This window comes from Oncorhynchus clarkii, chromosome 19 (genome assembly GCF_045791955.1).
Source record: "Oncorhynchus clarkii lewisi isolate Uvic-CL-2024 chromosome 19, UVic_Ocla_1.0, whole genome shotgun sequence".
Lineage (NCBI taxonomy): Eukaryota > Metazoa > Chordata > Actinopteri > Salmoniformes > Salmonidae > Oncorhynchus > Oncorhynchus clarkii.
In genome coordinates, this window is record NC_092165.1 from 28,521,508 (window position 1) to 28,546,257 (window position 24,750).

The following is a 24,750-nucleotide window of genomic DNA, read 5'->3' on the forward strand; positions in this document are numbered from 1 at the left end:
ACAATCAAATGTAGACCGCATTATCTACCAAGAGAATTCTCTTCGATTATAATCACAGCCGTATATATCCCCCCCCAAGCAGACACATCGATGGCTCTGAATGAACTTTATTTGACTCTTTGCAAACTGGAAACCATTTATCCGGAGGCTGCATTCATTGTAGCTGGGGATTTTAACAAGGCTAATCTGAAAACAAGACTCCCTAAATTTTATCAGCATATCGATTGCGCAACCAGGGGTGGAAAGACCTTGGATCATTGTTACTCTAACTTCCGCGACGCATATAAGGCCCTGCCCCGCCCCCCTTTCGGAAAAGCTGACCACGACTCCATTTTGTTGATCCCTGCCTACAGACAGAAACTAAAACAAGAGGCTCCCACGCTGAGGTCTGTCCAACGCTGGTCCGACCAAGCTGACTCCACACTCCAAGACTGCTTCCACCACGTGGACTGGGACATGTTTCGTATTGCGTCAGACAACAACATTGACGAATACGCTGATTCGGTGTGCGAGTTCATTAGAACGTGCGTTGAAGATGTCGTTCCCATAGCAACGATTAAAACATTCCCTAACCAGAAACCGTGGATTGATGGCAGCATTCGCGTGAAACTGAAAGCGCGAACCACTGCTTTTAATCAGGGCAAGGTGTCTGGTAACATGACCGAATACAAACAGTGCAGCTATTCCCTCCGCAAGGCTATCAAACAAGCTAAGCGTCAGTACAGAGACAAAGTAGAATCTCAATTCAACGGCTCAGACACAAGAGGCATGTGGCAGGGTCTACAGTCAGTCACGGACCAGGATGTCCTGCTCCCAGGCAAACTAAATAACTTTTTTGCCCGCTTTGAGGACAATACAGTGCCACTGACACGGCCTGCAATGAAAACATGCAGTCTCTCCTTCACTGCAGCCGAGGTGAGTAAGACATTTAAACGTGTTAAGCCTCGCAAGGCTGCAGGCCCAGACGGCATCCCCAGCCGCGCCCTCAGAGCATGCGCAGACCAGCTGGCCGGTGTGTTTACGGACATATTCAATCAATCCCTATACCAGTCTGCTGTTCCCACATGCTTCAAGAGGGCCACCATTGTTCCTGTTCCCAAGAAAGCTAAGGTAACTGAGCTAAACGACTACCGCCCCGTAGCACTCACTTCCGTCATCATGAAGTGCTTTGAGAGACTAGTCAAGGACCATATCACCTCCACCCTACCTGACACCCTAGACCCACTCCAATTTGCTTACCGCCCAAATAGGTCCACAGACGATGCAATCTCAACCACACTGCACACCGCCCTAACCCATCTGGACAAGAGGAATACCTATGTGAGAATGCTGTTCATTGACTACAGCTCGGCATTCAACACCATAGTACCCTCCAAGCTTGTCATCAAGCTCGAGACCCTGGGTCTCGACCCCGCCCTGCAACTGGGTACTGGACTTCCTGACGGGCCGCCCCCAGGTGGTGAGGGTAGGCAACAACATCTCCTCCCCGCTGATCCTCAACACTGGGGCCCCACAAGGGTGCGTTCTGAGCCCTCTCCTGTACTCCCTGTTCACCCACGACTGCGTGGCCACGCACGCCTCCAACTCAATCATCAAGTTTGCGGACGACACAACAGTGGTAGGCTTGATTACCAACAACGACGAGACGGCCTACAGGGAGGAGGTGAGGGCCCTCGGAGTGTGGTGTCAGGAAAATAACCTCACACTTAACGTCAACAAAACTAAGGAGATGATTGTGGACTTCAGGACACAGCAGAGGGAACACCCCCCTATCCACATCGATGGAACAGTAGTGGAGAGGGTAGCAAGTTTTAAGTTCCTCGGCATACACATCACAGACAAACTGAATTGGTCCACTCACACAGACAGCATTGTGAAGAAGGCGCAGCAGCGCCTCTTCAATCTCAGGAGGCTGAAGAAATTCGTCTTGTCACCAAAAGCACTCACAAACTTCTACAGATGCACAATCGAGAGCATCCTGGCGGGCTGTATCACCGCCTGGTACGGCAACTGCTCCGCCCTCAACCGTAAGGCTCTCCAGAGGGTAGTGAGGTCTGCACAACGCATCACCGGGAGCAAACTACCTGCCCTCTAGGACACCTACACCACCCGATGTCACAGGAAGGCCATAAAGATCATCAAGGACATCAACCACCCGAGCCACTGCCTGTTCACCCCGCTATTATCATCCAGAAGGCGAGGTTAGTACAGGTGCATCAAAGCTGGGACCGAGAGACTGAAAAACAGCTTCTATCTCAAGGCCATCAGACTGTTAAACAGCCACCACTAACATTGAGTGGCTGCTGCCAACACACTGACACTGACTCAACTCCACTCCACTTTAATAATGGGAATTGATGGGAAATGATGTAAATATATCACTAGCCACTTTAAACAATGCTACCTTATATAATGTTACTTACCCTACATTATTCATCTCATATGCATACGTATATACTGTACTCTATATCTTCGACTGTATCCTTATGTAATACATGTATCACTAGCCACTTTAACTATGCCACTTTGTTTACATACTCATCTCATATGTATATACTGTACTCTATACCATCTACTGTATCTTGCCTATGCTGCTCTGTACCATCACTCATTCATATACCCTTATGTACATATTCTTTATCCCCTTACACTGTGTACAAGACAGTAGTTTTGGAATTGTTAGTTAGATTACTTGTTGGTTATTGCTGCATTGTCGGAACTAGAAGCACAAGCATTTCGCTACACTCGCATTAACATCTGCTAACCATGTGTATGTGACAAATAAGATTTGATTTGATTTGAGTTAGGGTTACTGTTAGGAGTTAGGTTTAGGGTTAGGAGTTAGGGTTAGGTTAAGGGTTACGGTTAGGGGTTAGGAGTTAGGTTTAGGGTTAGGGTTAGGAGTTAGGGTTACTGTTAGGAGTTAGGTTTAGGGTTAGGAGTTAGGGTTACTGTTAGGAGTTAGGGTTAGGGGTTAGGTTAAGGGTTACGGTTAGGAGTTAGGATTAGGGTTAGGAGTTAAGGTTAGGATTAGAGGTCGACCGATTATGATTTTTCAACGCCGATACCAATGCCGATTCTTGGAGGACCAAAAAAGCCGATGCAAAAACAAAGTGTTGGAGAAGAAAGTAAAAGTGCAATATGTGCTATGTAAGAAAGCTAACGTATAAGTTCCTTGCTCAGAACATGAGAACATATGAAAGCTGGTGGTTCCTTTTAACATGAGTCTTCAATATTCCCAGGTAAGAAGTTTTAGGTTGTAGTTATTATAGGAAATATAGTACTATTTCCCTCAATACCATTTGTATTTCATTAACCTTTGTTCTTATAGGCACTTTAGTATTGCCAGTGTAACTGTATAGCTTCCGTCCCTCTCCTCGCTCCTCCCTGGGCTCGAACCAGGAACACAACGACAACAGCCAATCTCGAAGCAGCGTTACCCATGCAGAGCAAGGGAAACAACCACTCCAAGGCTCAGAGCGAGTGACGTTTGAAACGCTATTAAAGCGCTCTAACTAGCTAGCCATTTCACTTCGTTTACACCAGCCTCATCTCGGGAGTTGATAGGCTCGAAGTCATAAACAGCGCAATGCTTGACGCACAACGCAGAGCTGCTGGCAAAACGCACAAAAGTGCTATTTGAATGAATGTTTACGGGCCTGCTTCTGCCTACCTCTGCTCAGTCATATACTTAGATACTTGTATGCTTGTATGCTCAGTCAGGTTATATGCAACACAGGACACGCTAGATAATATCTAGTAATATCATCAACCATTTGTAGTTAACTAGTGATTATGATTGATTGTTTTTTTATAAAATAAGTTTAATGCTAGTTAGCAATTTACCTTGGCTTACTGCATTCGCGTAACAGGCAGTCAGTCTCCTTGTGGAGTGCAACGAGAGAGAGGCAGGTCGTTATTGCGTTGGACTCGTTAACTGTAAGGTTGCAAGATTGGATCCCCTGAGCTGACAAGGTGAAAATCTGTCGTGCTGCCCCTGAACGAGGCAGTTAACCCACCGTTCCTAGGCCGTCATTGAAAATAAGAATGTGTTCTTTAACTGACTTGCCTAGTTAAATAAAGATTAAATAAAGGTGTAAAATATATATATATATATATAAAATGGGAAAAAAACTTGAAATCGGCCCTAATTAATCGGCCCTAATTAAACGGCCATTCCGATTAATCGGTCGACCTCTAGTTAGGATTAGAGTTAGGAATTAGGGTTAGGAGTTAGGGTTAGGTTAGGAATTAGGGTTAGGTTAAGGGTTAGGTAAAGGGTTAGGAGTTAGGGTTAGGTTAAGGGTTAGGAGTTAGGGTTAGGTTAAGGGTTAGGAGTTAGGGTTAAGGGTTAGGAGTTAGGGTTAGGTTTAGGGTTTGACGTTAGGGTTAGGTTAAGGATTTGGCTTTACGGTTAGGTTAAGTGTTAGGTTAAGGGTTGTGTTAGGTTAAGGGTTAGGTTTAGGGTTTGGCGTTAGGGTTAGGTTAAGGGTTATGGTAAGGGTTAGGAGTTAGGGTTAGGTTAAGGGTTATGGTAAGGGTTAGGAGTTAGAGTTGGGTAAAGGGTTACAGTTAGGTTTAGAGTTTGGAGTTAGGTTAAGGGTTTGGAGTTAGGGTTAGGTTAAGGGTTACGGTTAGGATAAGGGTTACGGTTAGGTTAAGGGTTAAGTGTTAGTTTAAGGGTTTGGCGTTAGGGTTAGGGTTAGGTTAAGGATTTGGCGTTAGGGTTAGGTTAAGGGTTGGGTTTGGGGGTTACAAGAAATCAGATTAAGAATGGGAATCAATTGTTTGGTCCCCACAAGGATAGTAAAGCAAACGTATTTGTGTGTGTGTGTGTGCGTGCATTTTATATCTTTAAAGTGGCCGTTGGTTTGGTCTCTTCTAAGGGTTCATCTTTATTATATATTGACTCAATGGTCAATTTAAAATGGGCTAGCACCCTGAGCAGTTTCACCCCATCTACTTTAGCTGGGCTGTCAGTCATTCTGACAAGCTCCCTGTGGACACACACTTATGATGAGCTCAGATGGGTCCAGCAGACGTGTGTGCGTGCGCACGACAGAGATGGTGAGCGCTGGGTAGATTGACCCTTCGCTGGTTGATTGACAGGGTGATGGATGAGTGTGAGTGAGGGATGAAGGGAGGGAGGGAGCTGGGAGCGGTGTAGTACATCCCCCCCATCTATAAACTAAGTATTGTTGACAGTAGGACCTCTGGAGAGAGGAGGATGACAGCACCAGGACGAGACACAGGAGGAGACGTAGGGACCTGATAACCAATACAGTGGTGTGTGTGTTTACCAGCATGTGACCAAGCCTCAGTATGTGCGTATGTTTACTACACCAGCATGTGTGTTCAGTCAGACAGTGTCCGAGGATGGAGGGGAGTTGATTTTGTTACTGTGTGTGTGTATAGTCTGTGTGTCTGCCTGGTTCGTATGGTCTGTGGTTGTTGCTGTAGGCCTATTTTCAGCTGAGCTGAGGTGTAGTCGTGTTTGTGCCCTAACTTCACCCTGTTCAATCAAACTAACTCAACAATACATTTTTCCAGAGTAGCGAGACAGGTGATTTTTTTTCTACCAAGACTCCTGTAAATAAAAGGGTCCTGTCTGGTCACTATGGTGCTATCTCGCTCCAGAGTAGCTGTCTGCCAGCCTGTCAGACTGCTTTTGTGTTGGTAGCGATTGGAGGGAGGGAGTAAATGGAGGAGAGACAGAAGAGAACGAGAGATGGAGAGGGCGGTCAGAGATGGCGAGAGAGAGGAGACATTTCTGTTGTGTGTGTGTGTGTGGCGATGGAGGGATGAGGTAAGGAATGGAGAGGAGAAAGATAAAGGGAGATGGAGGCAAAAGCAGAGGCTGGCCAAGAAGATCTCCTGCAGCTGATTAGACAGAGGTGTCGACACTGCTTCTTCCTCTGCAGCAGCAGCCAGCAGGCGTTATCCATGTAGCTCCCTGAAGTTCACCATCCGGTTTAGGAAGGCACAGAAGCATTTACAATACAATCACTCTGCAGTGTATAACAGCAGCCTGGGGAAATGGCTCTGATATAATCCTAACAGTGATTTAGTCAGACACACATGATGTAAATCACTGCTGGGACAGTTGCAGAATTGACTTCATCTCTCAGGCACTTTTTGTCCATCCGTCATCTGAATAGGGTTGGGAGTGTATTTTCTATTTCATGGCCATATCAAAGGCACAGATTTAAAGCCAGACAAGTTATCAACCATATTCCTTATAGCTATTGTGACAAAGTGTGTGTATTTAAACAATAAAGCACAAGAGACCGTGCCATGTGCTGAATACAGTCACAGGTAAATGGCGTTGTTCGGCTCGACGCCAAGCAAACAACAATTGTTGCTATGCTAGCTAAACTACAGCGAGCCTAATTATGTATTTTATGTTCCCCAGCAAGAAAACCAATTCATGTCGCTCAAACAGAGTCACTGACAACAACTCAAACGAAACAGGTGTGGTTTTAGGAAGGTTTCTGAAAGACACTCATGGGGGTGTCCGCTGAAAGTTGACTAGCAGCAACAACTGGAACCTAAAAGACACCCACCATGAGCGACCACGAAATTTGGCCAAGAAGAGGCAAACAAAAGAAGAAGAAAAAACACACCAAACTTCAAGACAGGAGTCAAAACAAAATCAGGGGAAGATCAGATAAAGGATTGTTTTGTCTAGAAATCAAAAATAGGGGGCGTGTTAACCCTCCATATCTCTCAAGACAACTTGAGTACTGGGCCAGCCGCTCATAAATATCACCTGGGCCAGCACAGGTGAAACACCTTCCAACTAACGAGATGGACAAGCCAGCACAGGTGTAACACATGCTGACTAACGAGGTGACACCAATCGTTGCTAATCATAAATGTAAAACCCAAAAGCTGTAACACCGTCCCCCTTAAGACAAGTTTGCTCACCACCAACAGAAAACAACTTTAATTTCACTTAAATGCGTCCCTCCTTATGCGTCGCCTTCTCCAATATAAACATGGCATCAACTGGCTGTCAACAATTAAATAGAAAACAAAACAAACACTTTTTAAAATATATTTTTCATATATAAATAAAGTATGTTTTTAATACTCCCACCCCCCTGGAACGAGCTCAACCAAAATAATACTCATCTAAACACAAAACCGCCCACCCTTGAAAGACAATCAGCAACCACGTTGTCCTTACCACATCCGTAGTAACTTTCCTCTCGTGGCTTTCCTCAGGGAAACGAGTTGCAGCTTACACGATGTTCAAGAGAAACTAGGTGACCACTCTTTTCTGGACACTGTTCACTCTCTATGGTACAGGGGAGATCGCATTTCAAAGTTGACACGTCTTTTCCGAGGTCGGACAGGCAAACAGCTAGGCTTATATTAACCCGACCACTGTACCAAACTGAATGCTAGGCTAGAAACAAGGGGAAATACAGCAAAGTGAACATGATATTCCTATGAAGGCGACGTGAGAATTCAGATGGACCTGTTAGCAGGCTTAGGTGTGCCTATCTAGGCCAATACAGCACGGCTTGGAACGCTGCTCGTCCAGTAAGCATCCAGAATCCAAACAACCCGTTTTATAATGGACATTAAAGGTACTTTAGTGTCACCTGAATGTCTTCTATGTAAGACCTGGTCCTTTATTTCACTGGCCTGTTTCTGTTCTGTAAGGCGTAGAACTGACCGCGATGAAAGCGTTCAACTGTGATTTCTGCGTGTTTTAAGCTGAAGGGAATGGGACTGGGTTCATCCCCCCGCTAATACAGACATTAAACTGTCTTCTAAGCATTAGTTGGTGTAGGCAAACTCTCACTCAGACACGCACACACACACACAAGCTCAAACATACACACTCACTCGCTCCCACTCAGACCGACACACACATTTGCAATAATACAGATATTCTGACTTGCTGACTTGCTCTGCACTTTGACAGACTCACTTAAACACCAAGTGAAACACGCAAGGCTTAATTCTGATTGCTGGCTACATTTAGACACACACACACACACACACACAGATCCAACCGATATGCCTCTCGAGTGGTGTTGCTGGCAGTGATGCAATGTTACTGTATGTCACACAGTCGATTCTCTCACACACAGCTCAACTCTCCTTTCTCTCACTTCCTCTCCCACGAGCTGACACTCTAGAGGCTTCATGCCTTTGTCCCACTCGACCTACATATCCCACACATCCATTGTGTGTCTGAATGGCCCTATAATGGAGCGTATACACCAGCCGTTAACACAGAGGCCCAGAGCCGCATCTCTGCCTATATCCTTTACAGTTTCCATTCATCCACAGCCACTGTGACTGCAGGTGCTGGTCAACTATAGTGCGGTATGTAGGCAATAGGGTGCCATTTGGGATGCAGACAGTGGCTCCCAGTCCCTATCTACTGGCCCAGTGTGTACATTGTGGCTTACACCATAGCGGGCTGATAACAAAGAAAGGAACTAGGCCACTGCAGCTACGTGTGGAATTACTTTTTGTTATTCTGTTTTTTCTTTGGTGTGTGTGTGTGTGTGTGTGTGTGTGTGTGTGTGTGTGTGTGTGTTTTGCACCCAGATACTCTGCACCCTCAGGGCTCTGTTCTGTCTTATTCCCATCGCTGGGTTGCAACAAGAGACACTTTTCTCCCAGCATCAGGACGATTGTTATTTTTACACCGCTGTTGTTTTACCCTTCTCTTCTTCTCTGCGTTAGAGAGGTACGTGTCCTCCTTCTCTGTGCACCTCCCCCCTCCCCTTAGCCAGTGGAAGCCATAAAACATTCAAACCACCGTTCTGAACTTTATACCAACCGTTTTAGGGTCCATACATATCCATAGGCATACAGGTATTTTTATCCTACACTATACAATAAGAAAAAGGTTAGCTATCTACGTTACATATATTTTCAACCTCTAACGTTAACGTTACTAGAATAACAAGTCGGACATATCATTTTTTGAAATGAACTGTAAGGCAAGCTTACCACACGGAACAAAAATATCAACGCAAAATGCAACAATTTCAAAGATTTTACTGAGTTACAGTTCATAAAAGGAAATCAGTCAATTGAAATGAAAGAATTAGGCCCCAATCTATGGATTTCACATGACTGGGAATACAGATATGCATCTGTTGATCACGGATAGCTTAAAAGAAAGTAGGGGTGTGGATCAGAAAACCTGTCCGTATCTGGTGTGAACACCATTTGCCTCTTGCAGTGCGACACATCTCCTTCGCGTAGAGTTGATCAGGCTGTTGATTGTGGCCTGGGCAATGTTTTCCCACTCCTCTTCAATGGCTGTGCGAAGATGCTGGATATTGGCGGGAACTGGAATGACGCTGGAGGTGGCTTATGGTAGAGATAGTCAGATTCATTATCCAGGCAACAGCTCTGGTGGACATTAATGCAGTCAGCATGCCAATTGCACGCTCCCTCAAAACTTGAGACAGATGGATGGATTATTTTTGCAAATGAGCAATGCTCACTAACCGGGATGTAAACACATTTGTACACAAAATTTTAAATACATTTTGTGCGTATGAAACATTTTTAGGATATTTTATTTCAGCTCATGAAACATGGGACTAACACTTGTTGTGTTTATATTTTTGTTCGGTGTAAAATTATTTATTCATATATTTGCAGTAATGTTAAATGCTTTAGCTCTTTATATCCACTGGTTTTCACATGATGACAGCCTAGTTTTCTGGTCATTAAAACATGTAACAACATGAATTGCAGTTCATATAAATGTCAAACACCCATGTAGAAAAATAAATGTATAGCTAGCTGGCAAATTAACTTTAGCTAGTCAGCTTGTTAAATTGAGATGTTCGTGAATGTATTTTATGACCCAAAAATACAGTGCCTTGCAAAAGTATTTGGCCCCCTTGAACTTTGCGACCTTTTGCCACATTTCAGGCTTCAAACATAAAGATATAAAACTGTATTTTTTTGTGAAGAATCAACAACAAGTGGGACACAATCATGAAGTGGAACGACATTTATTGGATATTTCAAACTTTTTTAACAAATCAAAAACTGAAAAATTGGGCGAGCAAAATTATTCAGCCCCCTTAAGTTAATACTTTGTAGCGCCACCTTTTTCTGCGATTACAGCTGTAAGTCGCTTGGGGTATGTCTCTATCAGTTTTGCACATCGAGAGACTGACATTTTTTTCGCATTCCTCCTTGCAAAACAGCTCGAGCTGAGTGAGGTTGGATGGAGAGCATTTGTGAACAGCAGTTTTCAGTTCTTTCCACAGATTCTCGATTGGATTCAGGTCTGGACTTTGACTTGGCCATTCTAACACCTGGATATGTTTATTTTTGAACCATTCCATTGTAGATTTTGCTTTATGTTTTGGATAATTGTCTTGTTGGAAGACAAATCTTCGTCCCAGTCTCAGGTCTTTTGCAGACTCCATCAGGTTTTCTTCCAGAATGGTCCTGTATTTGGCTTCATCCATCTTCCCATCAATTTTAACCATCTTCCCTGTCCCTGCTGAAGAAAAGCAGGCCCAAACCATGATGCTGCCACCACCATGTTTGACAGTGGGGATGGTGTGTTCAGCTGTGTTGCTTTTACGCCAAACATAACGTTTTGCATTGTTGCCAAAAAGTTCAATTTTGGTTTCATCTGACCAGAGCACCTACTTCCACATGTTTGGTGTGTCTCCCAGGTGGCTTGTGGAAAACTTTAAACAACACTTTTTATGGATATCTTTAAGAAATGGCTTTCTTCTTGCCACTCGTCCATAAAGGCCAGATTTGTGCAATATACGACTGATTGTTGTCCTATGGACAGAGTCTCCCACCTCAGCTGTAGATCTCTGCAGTTCATCCAGAGTGATCATGGGCCTCTTGGCTGCATCTCTGATCAGTCTTCTCCTTGTATGAGCTGAAAGTTTAGAGGGACGGCCAGGTCTTGGTAGATTTGCAGTGGTCTGATACTCCTTCCATTTCAATATTATCGCTTGCACAGTGCTCCTTGGGATGTTTAAAGCTTGGGAAATCTTTTTGTATCCAAATCCGGCTTTAAACTTCTTCACAACAGTATCTCGGACCTGCCTGGTGTGTTTCTTGTTCTTCATGATGCTCTCTGCGCTTTTAACGGACCTCTGAGACTATCACAGTGCAGGTGCATTTATACGGAGACTTGATTACACACAGGTGGATTGTATTTATCATCATTAGTCATTTAGGTCAACATTGGATCATTCAAAGATCCTCACTGAACTTCTGGAGAGAGTTTGCTGCACTGAAAGTAAAGGGGCTGAATAATTTTGCACGCCCAATTTTTCAGTTTTTGATTTGTTAAAAAAGTTTGAAATATCCAATAAATGTCGTTCCACTTCATGATTGTGTCCCACTTGTTGTTGATTCTTCACAAAAAAATACAGTTTTATATCTTTATGTTTGAAGCCTGAAATGTGGCAAAAGGTCGCAAAGTTCAAGGGGGCCGAATACTTTCGCAAGGCACTGTACCTTTGACTATTGTATGTTCTCATAGGTATTATAGTATTGGCAGTGTAACAGTATAGCTTCCGTCCCTCTCCTCGCCCCTACCTGGGCTTGAACCAGGAACACAACGACAACAGCCACCCTCGAAGCAGCGTTACCAATGCAGAGCAAGGGGAACAACTACTCCAAGTCTCAGAGCGAGTGACGTTTGAAAAGCTATTAGCTCTCACCCCGCTAACTAGCTAGCCATTTCACATCGGTTACACCAGTCATTAGGCTGATAGGCTTGAAGTCATAAACAGCGCTGTGCTTGCGAAGAGCTGCTGGCAAAACGCACAAAAGTGCTGTTTGAATGAATGCTTACGAGCCTGCTGCTGCCTACCATCGCTCAGTCAGACTGCTCTACCAAATCATAGACTTAATTATAACATAACACACAGAAATATGAGCCTTTGGTCATTAATATGGTCAAATCCGGAAACAATCATTTCGAAAACAAAACGTTTATTATTTCAGTGAAATACAGAACAGTTCGGTATTTTATCTAACGGGTGGCATCCCTAAGTCTAAATATTCTTGTTACATTGCACAACCTTCAATGTTATGTCATAATTACGTAAGATTCTGGCAAATGAATTCGCAATGAGCCAGGCTGCCCAAACTGTTGCATATCCCCTGACTCTGCGTGCAATGAACGCAAGAGAAGTGACACAATTTCACCTGGTTAATATTGCCTGCTAACCTGGATTTCTTTTAGCTAAATATGCAGGTTTAAAAATATATACTTCTGTGTATTGATTTTAAGAAAGGTATTGGTGTTTAGGGTTAGGTACAGTCGTCCAACGATTGTGCTTTTTTCGCAAATGTGCTTTTGTTAAATCATCCCCCAGCGTTGCATCGATTATATGCAACGTAGGACACGCTAGATAAACTAGTAACCATGTGTTACCAGTTTACCATCATAACTAGTGATTATGATTGATTGATTGTTTTTTATAAGATAAGTTTAATGCTAGCTAGCAACTTACCACTTCATGATTGTGTCCCACTTGTTGTTGATTCTTCACAAAAAAATACAGTTTTATATCTTTATGTTTGAAGCCTGAAATGTGGCAAAAGGTCGCAAAGTTCAAGGGGGCCGAATACTTTCGCAAGGCACTGTATATAAAATACAAATGGTATAGAGAGAAATAGTCCTATAAATACTAGATTAACAACAACATAAAACCTCATACCTGGGAATATTGAAGTCTCATGTTAAAAGGAACCACCAACTTTTATATGTTCTCATGTTCTGAGCAAGGAACTTAAACGTTAGCTTTCTTACATGGCACATATTGCACTTTTACTTTCTTCTCCAACACTTTGTTTTTGCATTATTTAAACCAAATTGAACATGTTTCATTATTTATTTGAGGCTAAATGTATTTTTATGTATGTATTATATTAATTTAAAATAAGTGTTCATTCAGTGTTGTTGTAATTGTCATTATTACAAATAAATAAATAAAAATCGCGCGATTAATCGGTATCGGCTTTTTTTGATCCTCCAATAATCGTTATCGGCGTTGAAAAACCATAATCGGTCGACCTCTAATAATAACTGGAAGAGAGGCTGTGATGGAGGGGGGGGGGGGGGGGGGTACTGGGATTGAGGCCATGTATTCCTCTGTCCTTCCCATCTCAGCCTCTCTTCCAGCTTACTACCCACCCCAGTGGAAAAATGTCAGCATTCAGCTGTATAGACCTTCACTACAGCACAACATGAAATGTACAAATAGAAGCTTTTTGTACTTGTAGACCCCAGACATTCACTCAAGTGAGAGCTGTGAAACTGATGGGGTGTAGAGATGGCTGAGGGCTGTTGTCTTACTCTGTCATATAACGCACATCTTCTGGAACTGTGTGTGCATGCATAACATGGCGAGTGTTATGGGTGTGTGTGTGTGCATCGATAGTGCGTGTGCATGGGTGTGTTTGTGTGCTTAGATATATGCTGTAGGGTGTATGCTTTGACTGTGTGCCTGGCCTGCGTGAGAGTTCCTGCTGGCCTCATTTGTTGAGTGTGTGTTGTGTCATGTTACTCCTGTCCCTGTCCCAGTTCCCTGTACATTGATCCTGAGGACAGGGAGGAGAGGTGAGGAGGGTGTGTCGGTGTCCATCTGATCCACCCATCTGATCTCAGCCTGGCCGATGGCGCTACAGCTGCTTTGACAACAGATAGCCTTCTGGGTCCTGAGTATTACTTTAGTGGTCTATTAGATTCATGCAGGGAGGAGGACACAGCGGGCTCAGAGGGATCTCCAGTTTCACTCTGACACTATAGTAAAGGGATACCCAAGCTGAAGCTGAGAAGCCATTGTGTGTGTGGATGCTAATTTGTGTGGTTTTGAGAGTGTCAAAAAGAGGGTTTGTGTAAACTGCTGAATATAAATCCCCGTACTGCTTTGTTTTATACTTTAATGAGATGTTAGTAGTATTGTTGATAGCCACAGCTTCGGGTATGACAGTAGACCATTATTTTCCCTTTTGATATACATTATCTAAACCCCAGTCTCTTGTTTGTTTCTCTCTCTCTCTCTCTCTCTCTCTCTCTCTCTCCTCTCTCTCTCCTCTCTCTCTCCTCTCTCTCTCTCTCTCTCTCTCTCTCTCTCTCTCTCTGCGCGCTTTATTGGCATGAAGTACATATTGCCAAAGCTTATTTTGGATATTTACAATGTAAAAAAATAAATTAAAATGAGAATCAAAATTGTCAACGGGACAACAATAACCAAGGGTCAAAATAACCATACATTCAACAATAACAAAGTACATGTGCAGGTTGATTGGTCTGTCAGACATTGTCCGTCAACTTATGGCAGGCAGCAATGTAGTGCGCTGCCAACCCACAGCTCTCTGCGTCCTCCCCCAACAGGACGGGTAGCCTATCCTCATCAGAGAGGTCTTTGAAACCTTGAATAAGGGTTTCAAATTTGGGAAAATGACACTCTCTAATTGTTTAATATTTTTGACATTTTGTCAGGAAATACAGCTCCGTCTCAGGTTCTGCTCTCTCTCTCTCTCTCTCTTCTCCTTGACTCTCCTGCTCTCCTCCTCGCCTCCCCTCTCTCTGACTCTTCTCCTCTCCTCTCTGACTCTTCCTCCTCTCCTCTCTGACTCTCAGCTCATTTCATCCTTGACCAGCCAAGAATGACATAACATTTTGACATTGCGGTTTCTTCCCCCTGTTTCAATCTCTGTACTGTGGCTGTGCATTCCTGATGACAACCATGCACTATGATGTGACCAACCAGACACACACACACACACACACACACACACACACACACACACACACACACACACACACACACAGGGAAACCCGCTGTTTACCATTACAGAACTCCACGCATCATTTCATGCTAGAGACAGAAACATATTTATTCTCAGCCAGGCTCCCTAGATAAGACTACTGCTTCTGCTGCCTGCTGCGTTCATGGAATACCAGTCACCACGGTTACTCTCACATCCTACTCATTTCATATTTTGTCAGGCCATACACCGTGTGAGGTAGCTACAGTATATCACAAAAGTGAGTACACCCCTCACATTTTTGTAAATATTTGAGTATATCTTTTCATGTGACAACACTGAAGAAATGACACTTTGCTACAATGTAAAGTAGTGCGTGTAAATTTGCTGTCCCCTCAAAATAACTCAACACACAGCCATTAATGTCTAAACCGCTGGCAACAAACGTGAGTACACCCCTAAGTGAAAATGTCCAAATTGGGCCAATTAGCCATTTTCCCTCCCAGGTGTCATGTGACTCGTTAGTGTTACAAGGTCTCAGGGGTGAATGGGGAGCAGGTGTGTTAAATTTGGTGTCATCGCTCTCACACTCCCTCATACTGACTGGTCACTGGAAGTTCAACATGGCACCTCATGGCAAAGAACTCTCTGTGGATCTGAAAAAAAAATGTGTTGCTCTACATAAAGATGGCCTGGGCTATAAGAAGATTGCCAAGACCCTGAAACTGCAGCACGGTGGCCAAGACCATAATGGCCACTGTGGAAGAGGACTCCAGTGGCAACCTGTGAAGCACTGGTGAACTCCATGCCCAAGAGGGTTAAGGCAGTGCTGGAAAATGATGGTGGCCACACAAAATATTGACACTTTGGGCCCAATTTGGACATTTTCACTTAGGGGTGTACTCACTTTTGTTGCCAGCGGTTTAGACATTAATGGCTGTGTGTTGAGTTATTTTGAGGGGACAGCAAATTTACACTGTTATACAAGCTGCACACTCACTACTTTACATTGTAGCAAAGTGTCATTTCTTCAGTGTTGTCACATGAAAAGATATACTCAAATATTTACAAAAATGTGAGGGGTGTACTCACTTTTTTGATATACTGTATATTCAATGTTGTCTCATCTTCTACATGGTACGTGTGGAGGCATTTTCACAACACCTTTCTTCAACTGACCGCATCTACTTCTCACTCTTCTACTTGTTCTCGAGGAGTAGCTGCAAGGGGACTTTTACCCCATCTGGCCCTAGCTTCCTGCCCCTGTCCCTTAAAATGTGCCCTCTCATAAGTTAGTCCTGCAGGGAGAGAGGGGAAGGGAGGGTGGATAGAGGGGAGGTGGAAGGGGAGGCCCAGCTCAGCTCAGAGATGGCTTTCAAGGATGTGGGTGTTTGTTGGTAATGGATTTTAGTCAATGGGGGGGGTTGAAGGTGCCTTTCTCTCTTTCTCTCCCGCTTCTCTCTCTCCCTCTCTCCCTTCGCCTATCTCTCTCTCTCTCTCTCCCTCTCTCTCTGTGTGTGTGTGTAGCACGTGGGGTGATGAATTACTACTGCCAGTGAATGATTTGCCCTGCAGTCGCCGGTTGCTCTCATACCTTACCACAGATCATTCATTATACACACACACCTCACCACTGATCATTATACACACACACCTCGCCATTGATCATTATAAACACACGCACACACACACACACACACACACACACACACACACACACACACACACACACACCCATGGTCGGCTGGCATACCTCACTACTGATCATTGCATTAAATTGGCACTGGGAGGTGGGAGGAAGCGCATCCAAATGCAAAGGCCCCTGGGAAATCAGCCTGCCAACAATCACCTTGACCTGGAAGGACAGGGACACACACATCTATACTGTATACACAGACACACACACCTATAATGTATACACAAACACACAGACACACACACCTATAATGTATACACAGACACACACCTATAATGTACACACAAACACACACACCTATAATGTACACACAAGCACACAGACACACACACCTATAATGTACACACAAACACACAGACACACACACCTATAATGTACACACAGACACACACACCTATAATATACACACAAACACACAGACACACACACCTATAATGTACACATAACACACAGACACACACACCTATAATGTACACACAAACACACACACCTATAATGTACACACAAACACACAGACACACACACCTATAATGTACACACAAACACACACACCTATAATGTACACACAGACACACAGACCTATAATGTGCACACACACACACAGACACACACACCTATAATGTACACACAGACACAGACACACACACCTATAATGTACACACAAACACACAGACACACACACCTATAATGTACACACAAACACACACACACACCTATAATGTACACACAGACACACACACCTATAATGTACACACAAGCACACAGACACACGCACCTATAATGTACACACAAACACACACACCTATAATGTACACACAAACACACAGACACACACACCTATAATGTACACACAAACACACAGACACACACACCTATAATGTACACACAAACACACAGACACACACACCTATAATGTACACACAAACACACACACACCTATAATGTACACACAAACACACACACCTATAATGTACACACAAGCACACAGACACACGCACCTATAATGTACACACAAACACACACACCTATAATGTACACACAAACACACAGACACACACACCTATAATGTACACACAAACACACAGACACACACACCTATAATGTACACACAAACACACAGACACACACACCTATAATGTACACACAAACACACACACCTATAATGTACACTTAAACACACACACACACACCTATAATGTACACACACACACACACACCTATAATGTACACACAAACACACAGACACACACACCTATAATGTACACACAAACACACACACCTATAATGTACACACAGACACACAGACCTATAATGTGCACACACACACACAGACACACACACCTATAATGTACACACAGACACAGACACACACACCTATAATGTACACACAAACACACAGACACACACACCTATAATGTACACACAAACACACAGACACACACACCTATAATGTATACACAAACACACACACACACACACCTATAATGTACACACAAACACACACACCTATAATGTACACACAAGCACACACACACACACACCTATAATATACACACAAACACACACACCTATAATGTACACACAAACACACAGACACACACACCTATAATGTACACACAAACACACAGACACACACACCTATAATGTACACACAAACACACACACCTATAATGTACACACAAACACACAGACACACACACCTATAATGTACACTCAAACACACACACCTATAATGTACACACAAACACACAGACACACACACCTATAATGTGCACACACACACACAGACACACACACCTATAATGTACACACAGACACACACACCTATAATGTACACACAAACACACAGACACACACACCTATAATGTACACACAGACACACACACCTATAATGTACACACAAACACACACACCTATAATGTACACACAAACACACAGACACACACACCTATAATGTATACACAGTGCCAGCCGGACACTTACAGTAAAAACAAAAATCATCCCTGCCCCAGGCGTTCTCACTGATCTCTCCACTGTATTGTTGGTTAACGGAGAACCAGGCTAACCACTGACACCCTGTCCTGTATGTTTACACTTCTCCCTGCACCAGGCTGTATTCCAGAGTAGGGTTGAATATTTTCTCACTGTTTTACAAATGTTCCATCCTGAGAATAAATCACTTTACTCCCAGGTAACCCAGTATTTCCTGCCATTGGTAACCGGGTTCCTGCCATTCAACCCTATTCCAGACCACCTCAATTCCTCTCCCCTGTCTCTAGGTTACCAGGGCCAGGTTGTGAATGAAGCCAGACTGACCTCTAACCTCTCCACTCCCCCTGTACTGTAGGTTACCAGAGGGCCAGTCTGACGGGGGCCCGGTGGTGAGTGCAGGCAGACTGCGGATCCTGGAGGAACAATTGATCAGAGCTAAGGAACAGATCAACTCCTACCGCAGCCTGCCTGGAGACGGTATGACACTCACATTGCGCACGAACACACACACATACACATGAACTTGAGACACACACGCACACACTTTGGAAATTAGGACAGGAGGCAGTGAGGAGGAGTATTCCCAGGCAGGATTCCCTGTCCACTCCTCTTTCCTCGTATTTCAGCCAGAAATCTTCCGTCCTTGTCCTTCACAGTAACACGAGCCACACATGCAGCTCTTTTCTGGGTCAGCTGCTTTCATTTGAAACATTATGAAAACAAGATCAAACCACCCGCGGGCTGGATTGGACACCCCTGCTTTAATAGTCCAGTTTAGGCTACTATGCCTGTCGATACATTAGCAGGGCTACTCGGTCTCTGTACTCTGGCCCTGTTCTTGTAGGAGAAGCATGCACTTAATGACCTCTGTGACACTTATTATGTCTGTGGCACTAGGCCTAGACACTGATCTAAGGACAGTTTGCACTTGACCTTTTAAGGCTGGATGGGCGACTGGCCCTTTGTAGGCCTGCGGACCATTCACTTAAAAGTTCATTTCTGTCAAACTGGAGGTGGGTATACAGACCCACAAGCCACTGCAGGCCCCTCATGATGATTTCTGTTTTTTTTTTTGGGGGGGGGGGGGGACTCAGTCGGGGTCTCAACTTCATGTTGAGAGTTAGAATAGTGGAATACACAAGGTGCAATTTATACCTGTTGTTTTGGATCAGCAGTCACTCAATTAGCCCATGTCAGCAAAACATTTTTAGAATGTTGAGTTAGTCTAGAGGGCAGCTATCTAAACTTGTCGTGAACATTGTCAGGTAATCAAATTAAAAACTGAGAACATTTGCCTCCACCCCATGGAAAAATGTGTAGAATTGCAGGAAATTAACTTTAAAACTTTAATATTTTCTCTTGGTTGTCACAAGGGGGGCCACTAAAATGTTTTTGTGGGGGGGTGGTATGGATGTGGGTACGCAGACACAGGAGCCACTGCGGCCCCTCATGATGAGTTCCGTTTATTGGTGGCCCCCACCCACATCAAAGTTGCACAACTCTGCTTTAGGGTGAGAGTAAGTTATCCTTGGATCTGTCTCTAAGGGCAATTTGTATTGTCCATTGAAATGGAAAGAAAATGTTTTGCTGTAGTCTGCAGGTTAGGGGTTAAGTGCCTTGCTCAAGGGATCAGCTGACTGTGTGTGATGTGATGTCCTGTGTTCTTAGCTGATCCCGGATCTGTGTCTAAGGTCAACCCCTATATGGTGCTAGAGAAAATCTCAGCTGACTATGTGTGTATGTTATCGTATATACGTGTTCTCCCAAAATGCATATGATTGAATGATAAATATGTGTGAAACAACCCTCCATTGTCCTACCTTTTTCCCTTCTTGTGTTCTTCTTATTTCCAGGGCCAGGTAGGAACCAGGAAGAGCTGCGGAGGAAGATAGAGAACGGGGTGAAGGAGATCTGGTACTTTGTCCGCAGTGAGGTCAAGAAGCTGGGTCACATGGAGCAGGGGGACCTGCAGAAACACATCGACACACTGCTGCAGGAGCTGGGACACCAGCAGAGGTAACACACACACACACACACTTTGCTGCAGGAGCTGGGACACCAGCAGAGGTAACACACACACACACACACACTTTGCTGCAGGAGCTGGGGCACCAGCAGAGGTAACACACACACACACTTTGCTGCAGGAGCTGGGGCACCAGCAGAGGTAACATAAATGTACTTGCACACACACTGAAAAGTTGTAAAATGCCCAGAAAAGGAACCTCTTCTATCAGCATCCAATTTTGGAAAAGTGACTTAAGCTTAAGTTGTTGTCGATCGAAAAATGGAAAGTGTCTTCTCTTCTATCACCCACAGACACACACGTTTACACCAGAACACACGTGGATAACATGTTACATAATTCACCATGGGAGCCTTTGCAACGCTACGACCCAGCTGTGACCTCTAACCCCGTGTTAACGTGTGCGCGCCTGTGTGTGTTGACTCCAGGTCCATCATGACTGACCTGCACTACCTGAGCCAGGCTGACGGAGCAGGAGACTGGAGAGAGAAAGAGGCCAAGGACCTGTCTGACCTGGTACAGAACAGGATCACATACCTCCAGGTACCGTAATGTCCACCACACAGCTCAACACCTAAGTACACGTATGGACACCCCACGGGAGATTAGGATGGGCTTTTACCACACACCAGGGACTGGTTACAACCCACATAGGCATATTCCACACGTGACTTAATCGTCTACATTGACTTTAGCTGATCATTGAAACAAATCCAAATCTATTCAGCTTTTAATTAGGGCAAATTTCTGTCCCGGTAATGCTGGTCTGTACTGTGTGTGTGGGCTGAGCAGGTCTGTATGGAGAGGCAGGTAGACCTCCCCTCTGCCAGTGTACTGTATAACAGGATTAAGACGGCTAAGGATGTGATTGTCTTCCGTCTCCGCTGTGAGTTGGGCAGAGGCAGCGCGATGCTTCTCTCCCTCCTCTTGACACGCGTGTCATGGTGCCAAGCCTCACGACAATGTGTCATTCAACAGGGAAACCATAGAGAACCTTCAAAAGTTCCCTGCTGTATGTCTCGTAAAGAGGCTGCGCTAACTAGGTTATGCAACTTTGTTCTGTTTGTGGGAGTGACAGGAACCCAAACTGTGTCCGTTTACTAATATATTACAGAAAATGGGCATTCGTGCGTGTAAGTGTGCGGGTGCATTTGAAAAAATATTGGCACATACTGTCTTGAGCACGAGGGGAGACCGAGAACTGGTTTCAAGCGCAGGGCGCAGCAGGTGTTTATTGTAGAGGACCACAGGAGGAGGCAGGTAGCTGGGTCCAGGGGCAGGCACAAGGTCATACACAGGGGGTCCAAAAAGGCAACAGTACAGGCAGGGAAAAGGCTAGTAACGTCGTCCGGGAGATCAGGCAATAGGTTGATAACAGGAAATCCAATAGGCTAAGGTACAGGCAGGGAATAGGCAAAAGGCTTCGGTAGTAAGGCAGGCAAAAACTATCATACACGGAGGATTTAATTACAGGACCAACAGCGCTCCGAATAGAAGTGTGTCACAAAACAAACAATACCTCACAATGATGGGGTGCAAAGAACTGAACTAAATAAGGTGTAATAACGACATACAGGTGTGTGAACAGGTGATCGGGATCTGGAGAGTGAGCTGCGTTCAGGGGATCGATGTGTTTGAGAGTGTGAGCTGGAAGCAGACGTTACACGTACACCTGATAGGTGCGGTGAAATGTGTTGTTTTACAGGGTCAGCCATAGTAGCACGACTCCCCCTAGAACAAAATAGGGTTAAGTGCCTTGCTCAAGGGTACATTGACAGATCTTTCACCTTGTAATAATAAGGAATGGTGAGAGCAGGGTAGAGGTTGTTAATAAGTCATATTGAGTCCCTGTGTGCTATTAACGTTAGCTAGCTAGTGATTAACTTGATGAAGTGTGTGTGTGTGTGTGTGCGCTAGTCTGATAACATAGTGGCTGTGTGATGGAGGAGCATTAGTATTGCCTGTCTCTCTGGCCCTGCCTCAGCTTTTCATCACCAGTCACACAGTCAATGGAGGGATACTAACCCTTTGCTGCTTATACGGTCTATACACACACACACACACACACACACACACTAATATAATTACAGCCGCACACATTCACATGCATATACACACACTACACTCTCTCACTCTCTATCTCTCTCTCCATGCTCGCCAGTCCCCACCATACATCTCCCATCATCTGCCATTGACTGACGGTTGACCTTCCCATAATCTACCCCCCTCGAGTCTCACACACACACACACACAGACAGACAAGCTCCTACAGTCTCAGAGCTGCAGTCATAGATCTTTGTTAACATGTTCTCGACCTGATTATCAGGATCAGGATAGGAGTTAACAAAGAGAATGGTCACGGTAATGGATGTTGCCTTCAGACCCTCCCTGACTCCACTCCAGCAGAGCATACAGACACCGTGTTTTGAAGTATGAAGTACAACGCCAGTCAAAGCCTTCTGGGCCCACTAGGGCGTGTCTGTCTTTCTGTCCGTCTGTCTCTGTATTCCTAGTACAGAAAGGATAGCATGTCTGTATTTTGATAAGGTAAAGAGAAAGTAAGCAGAAGACCCTGCACACTGAAATACACTTTTGGCTCTCAAATGCGTGACAATGCCTCGACTCTCTGGTCTTCACCATAACATTTACTAACCAGGCACCTCAGGCCTCCCTGTGTTGTAACAACCCCACCTCCTGTCCCTTCTCCTCCCTTCTCCCCTCCAGAACCCCCAGGACTGCTCCAAGGCCAGGAAGCTGGTGTGTAACATCAACAAGGGCTGTGGCTACGGCTGCCAGCTGCACCACGTGGTCTACTGCTTCATGATCGCCTACGGCACCCAGCGTACCCTCATCCTGGAGTCCCAGAACTGGCGCTACGCCACGGGAGGCTGGGAGACCGTCTTCCTCCCGGTCAGTCAGACGTGCACCGAGCGCACCGGGGTCACCACCGGACACTGGTCAGGTGTGTTGACCATGACGTGATCTCTGACCTCTGATAATGGGGTCGTGACCATGACAACAGGCCAGACGCAGACAGAACACGTTCTGCCCTCTGTCCTCTGTTGGGGTTCTGTCCATAGCTACAGACCTCACGCAGTGTGCAGGATACCATGAAAACAGAATTACGTTATACATCTATGCGTGGTACATGGAGAATGATGATGAGTATTGTGGAGCTTTGAGTCTGCCCCGACACTATTTTACTCTCTTTCTTCTTCTCACATCAGAAGGGGCTACTACAGGTCTGGGAATGAGATGAAAAACAAAATACGATGAAAAACAGCCTGGGAGGGAGGGAGGGGGGAGGGGGGGGAGACTTCCAACTGTAGAGATTTTTTTTTGTTTTACACAAAGCATCCAAGTGTAGTGCCTGAGCAAGAGAATGGCAAACAAACATGAAAGAACTGACCTCAAAAACAGCAAAATTGTACCCTTTTCTCTTTGTTCAGAGGGCTTGTCTCCCTGTCCCAGTGTTACTGCTGAAGTAGGTCCTCCAGTTGAGAGGACAGAGGAGAGGAGACAGACGCTAGAAGAACAAAGTGTTGAAGGTAGGAAAGAGAGAGAGAGACTGAAGGAAAGAACAGCGAAGGGAAGATTGAAGAGAATGGGAGGAAGGAGCGGAGAGAAAGGAGAAGAAAGAGGAAAAAGAGAGACTGGGGGAATAAAATGATCTGGAGAGAAGATGAAAGGCAGGAGGAAACGAGTGATTGACTGGAGGTGAGAGAAGGAGCGAAGAAAGGGGAACATGGAATAGCATTATATACTGTAGGAAACAGGGTGCCATTTGGAAATCAACCATAGGGACTCTAGCCTTGCACCTTGTGACTGGGCTGTGTAGAACAGAACAGTAAGTGGGTGACCGTCATCGACCTAGTTTGGTTTTTTATTAATATCGTTAAAGCATTATGTAGTTTACGACATTGGTAAATGATTGGTTGTCTGAGACATTGATGTGCCCTTGTCAGGTCTGAGGCAGAGGGGAACAGAAAGGACAGAGGCAGACATCACTACCGTGGTGGATGGATTATAACCCTATCCCACACTCAAACACTCGCAGCAAGAATTACAGCAAACACAAACACACCCTCTAAACCCCCCCCCCCTTAATTTCTTCAAGATGTAATTTAGATTTGAGGTCTTTCCTAATTAGCCTGAAAAGGGAGAGAGGGTTGAGAGAGAGAGATCATTTATTAGTGCAGCCAGAGAGAAACCCTCTAGTCTCACCACTGAAATCTGACAGCAGGGTTATATAAGCCAGGCCAGGCAATTTCCTAAATACTTCTTT

The 24,750-nt window shown here is 44.7% G+C and overlaps 1 protein-coding gene across 2 annotated transcripts in view; it reads left to right on the top strand.

The window, feature by feature from the left end:
• LOC139375009 (alpha-(1,6)-fucosyltransferase-like) overlaps positions 1 to 24,750 on the top strand; it is a 114,283-nt gene that overhangs the window by 79,212 nt on the left and 10,321 nt on the right. For both annotated transcript variants that reach the window (XM_071116352.1, XM_071116351.1), the window contains exons 4-7: positions 18,795 to 18,916; positions 20,293 to 20,455; positions 20,894 to 21,008; positions 23,190 to 23,427. In XM_071116352.1, coding sequence (XP_070972453.1) covers positions 18,795 to 18,916; positions 20,293 to 20,455; positions 20,894 to 21,008; positions 23,190 to 23,427 — 638 coding nt within the window. The remainder of the gene's footprint in view (positions 1 to 18,794; positions 18,917 to 20,292; positions 20,456 to 20,893; positions 21,009 to 23,189; positions 23,428 to 24,750) is intronic.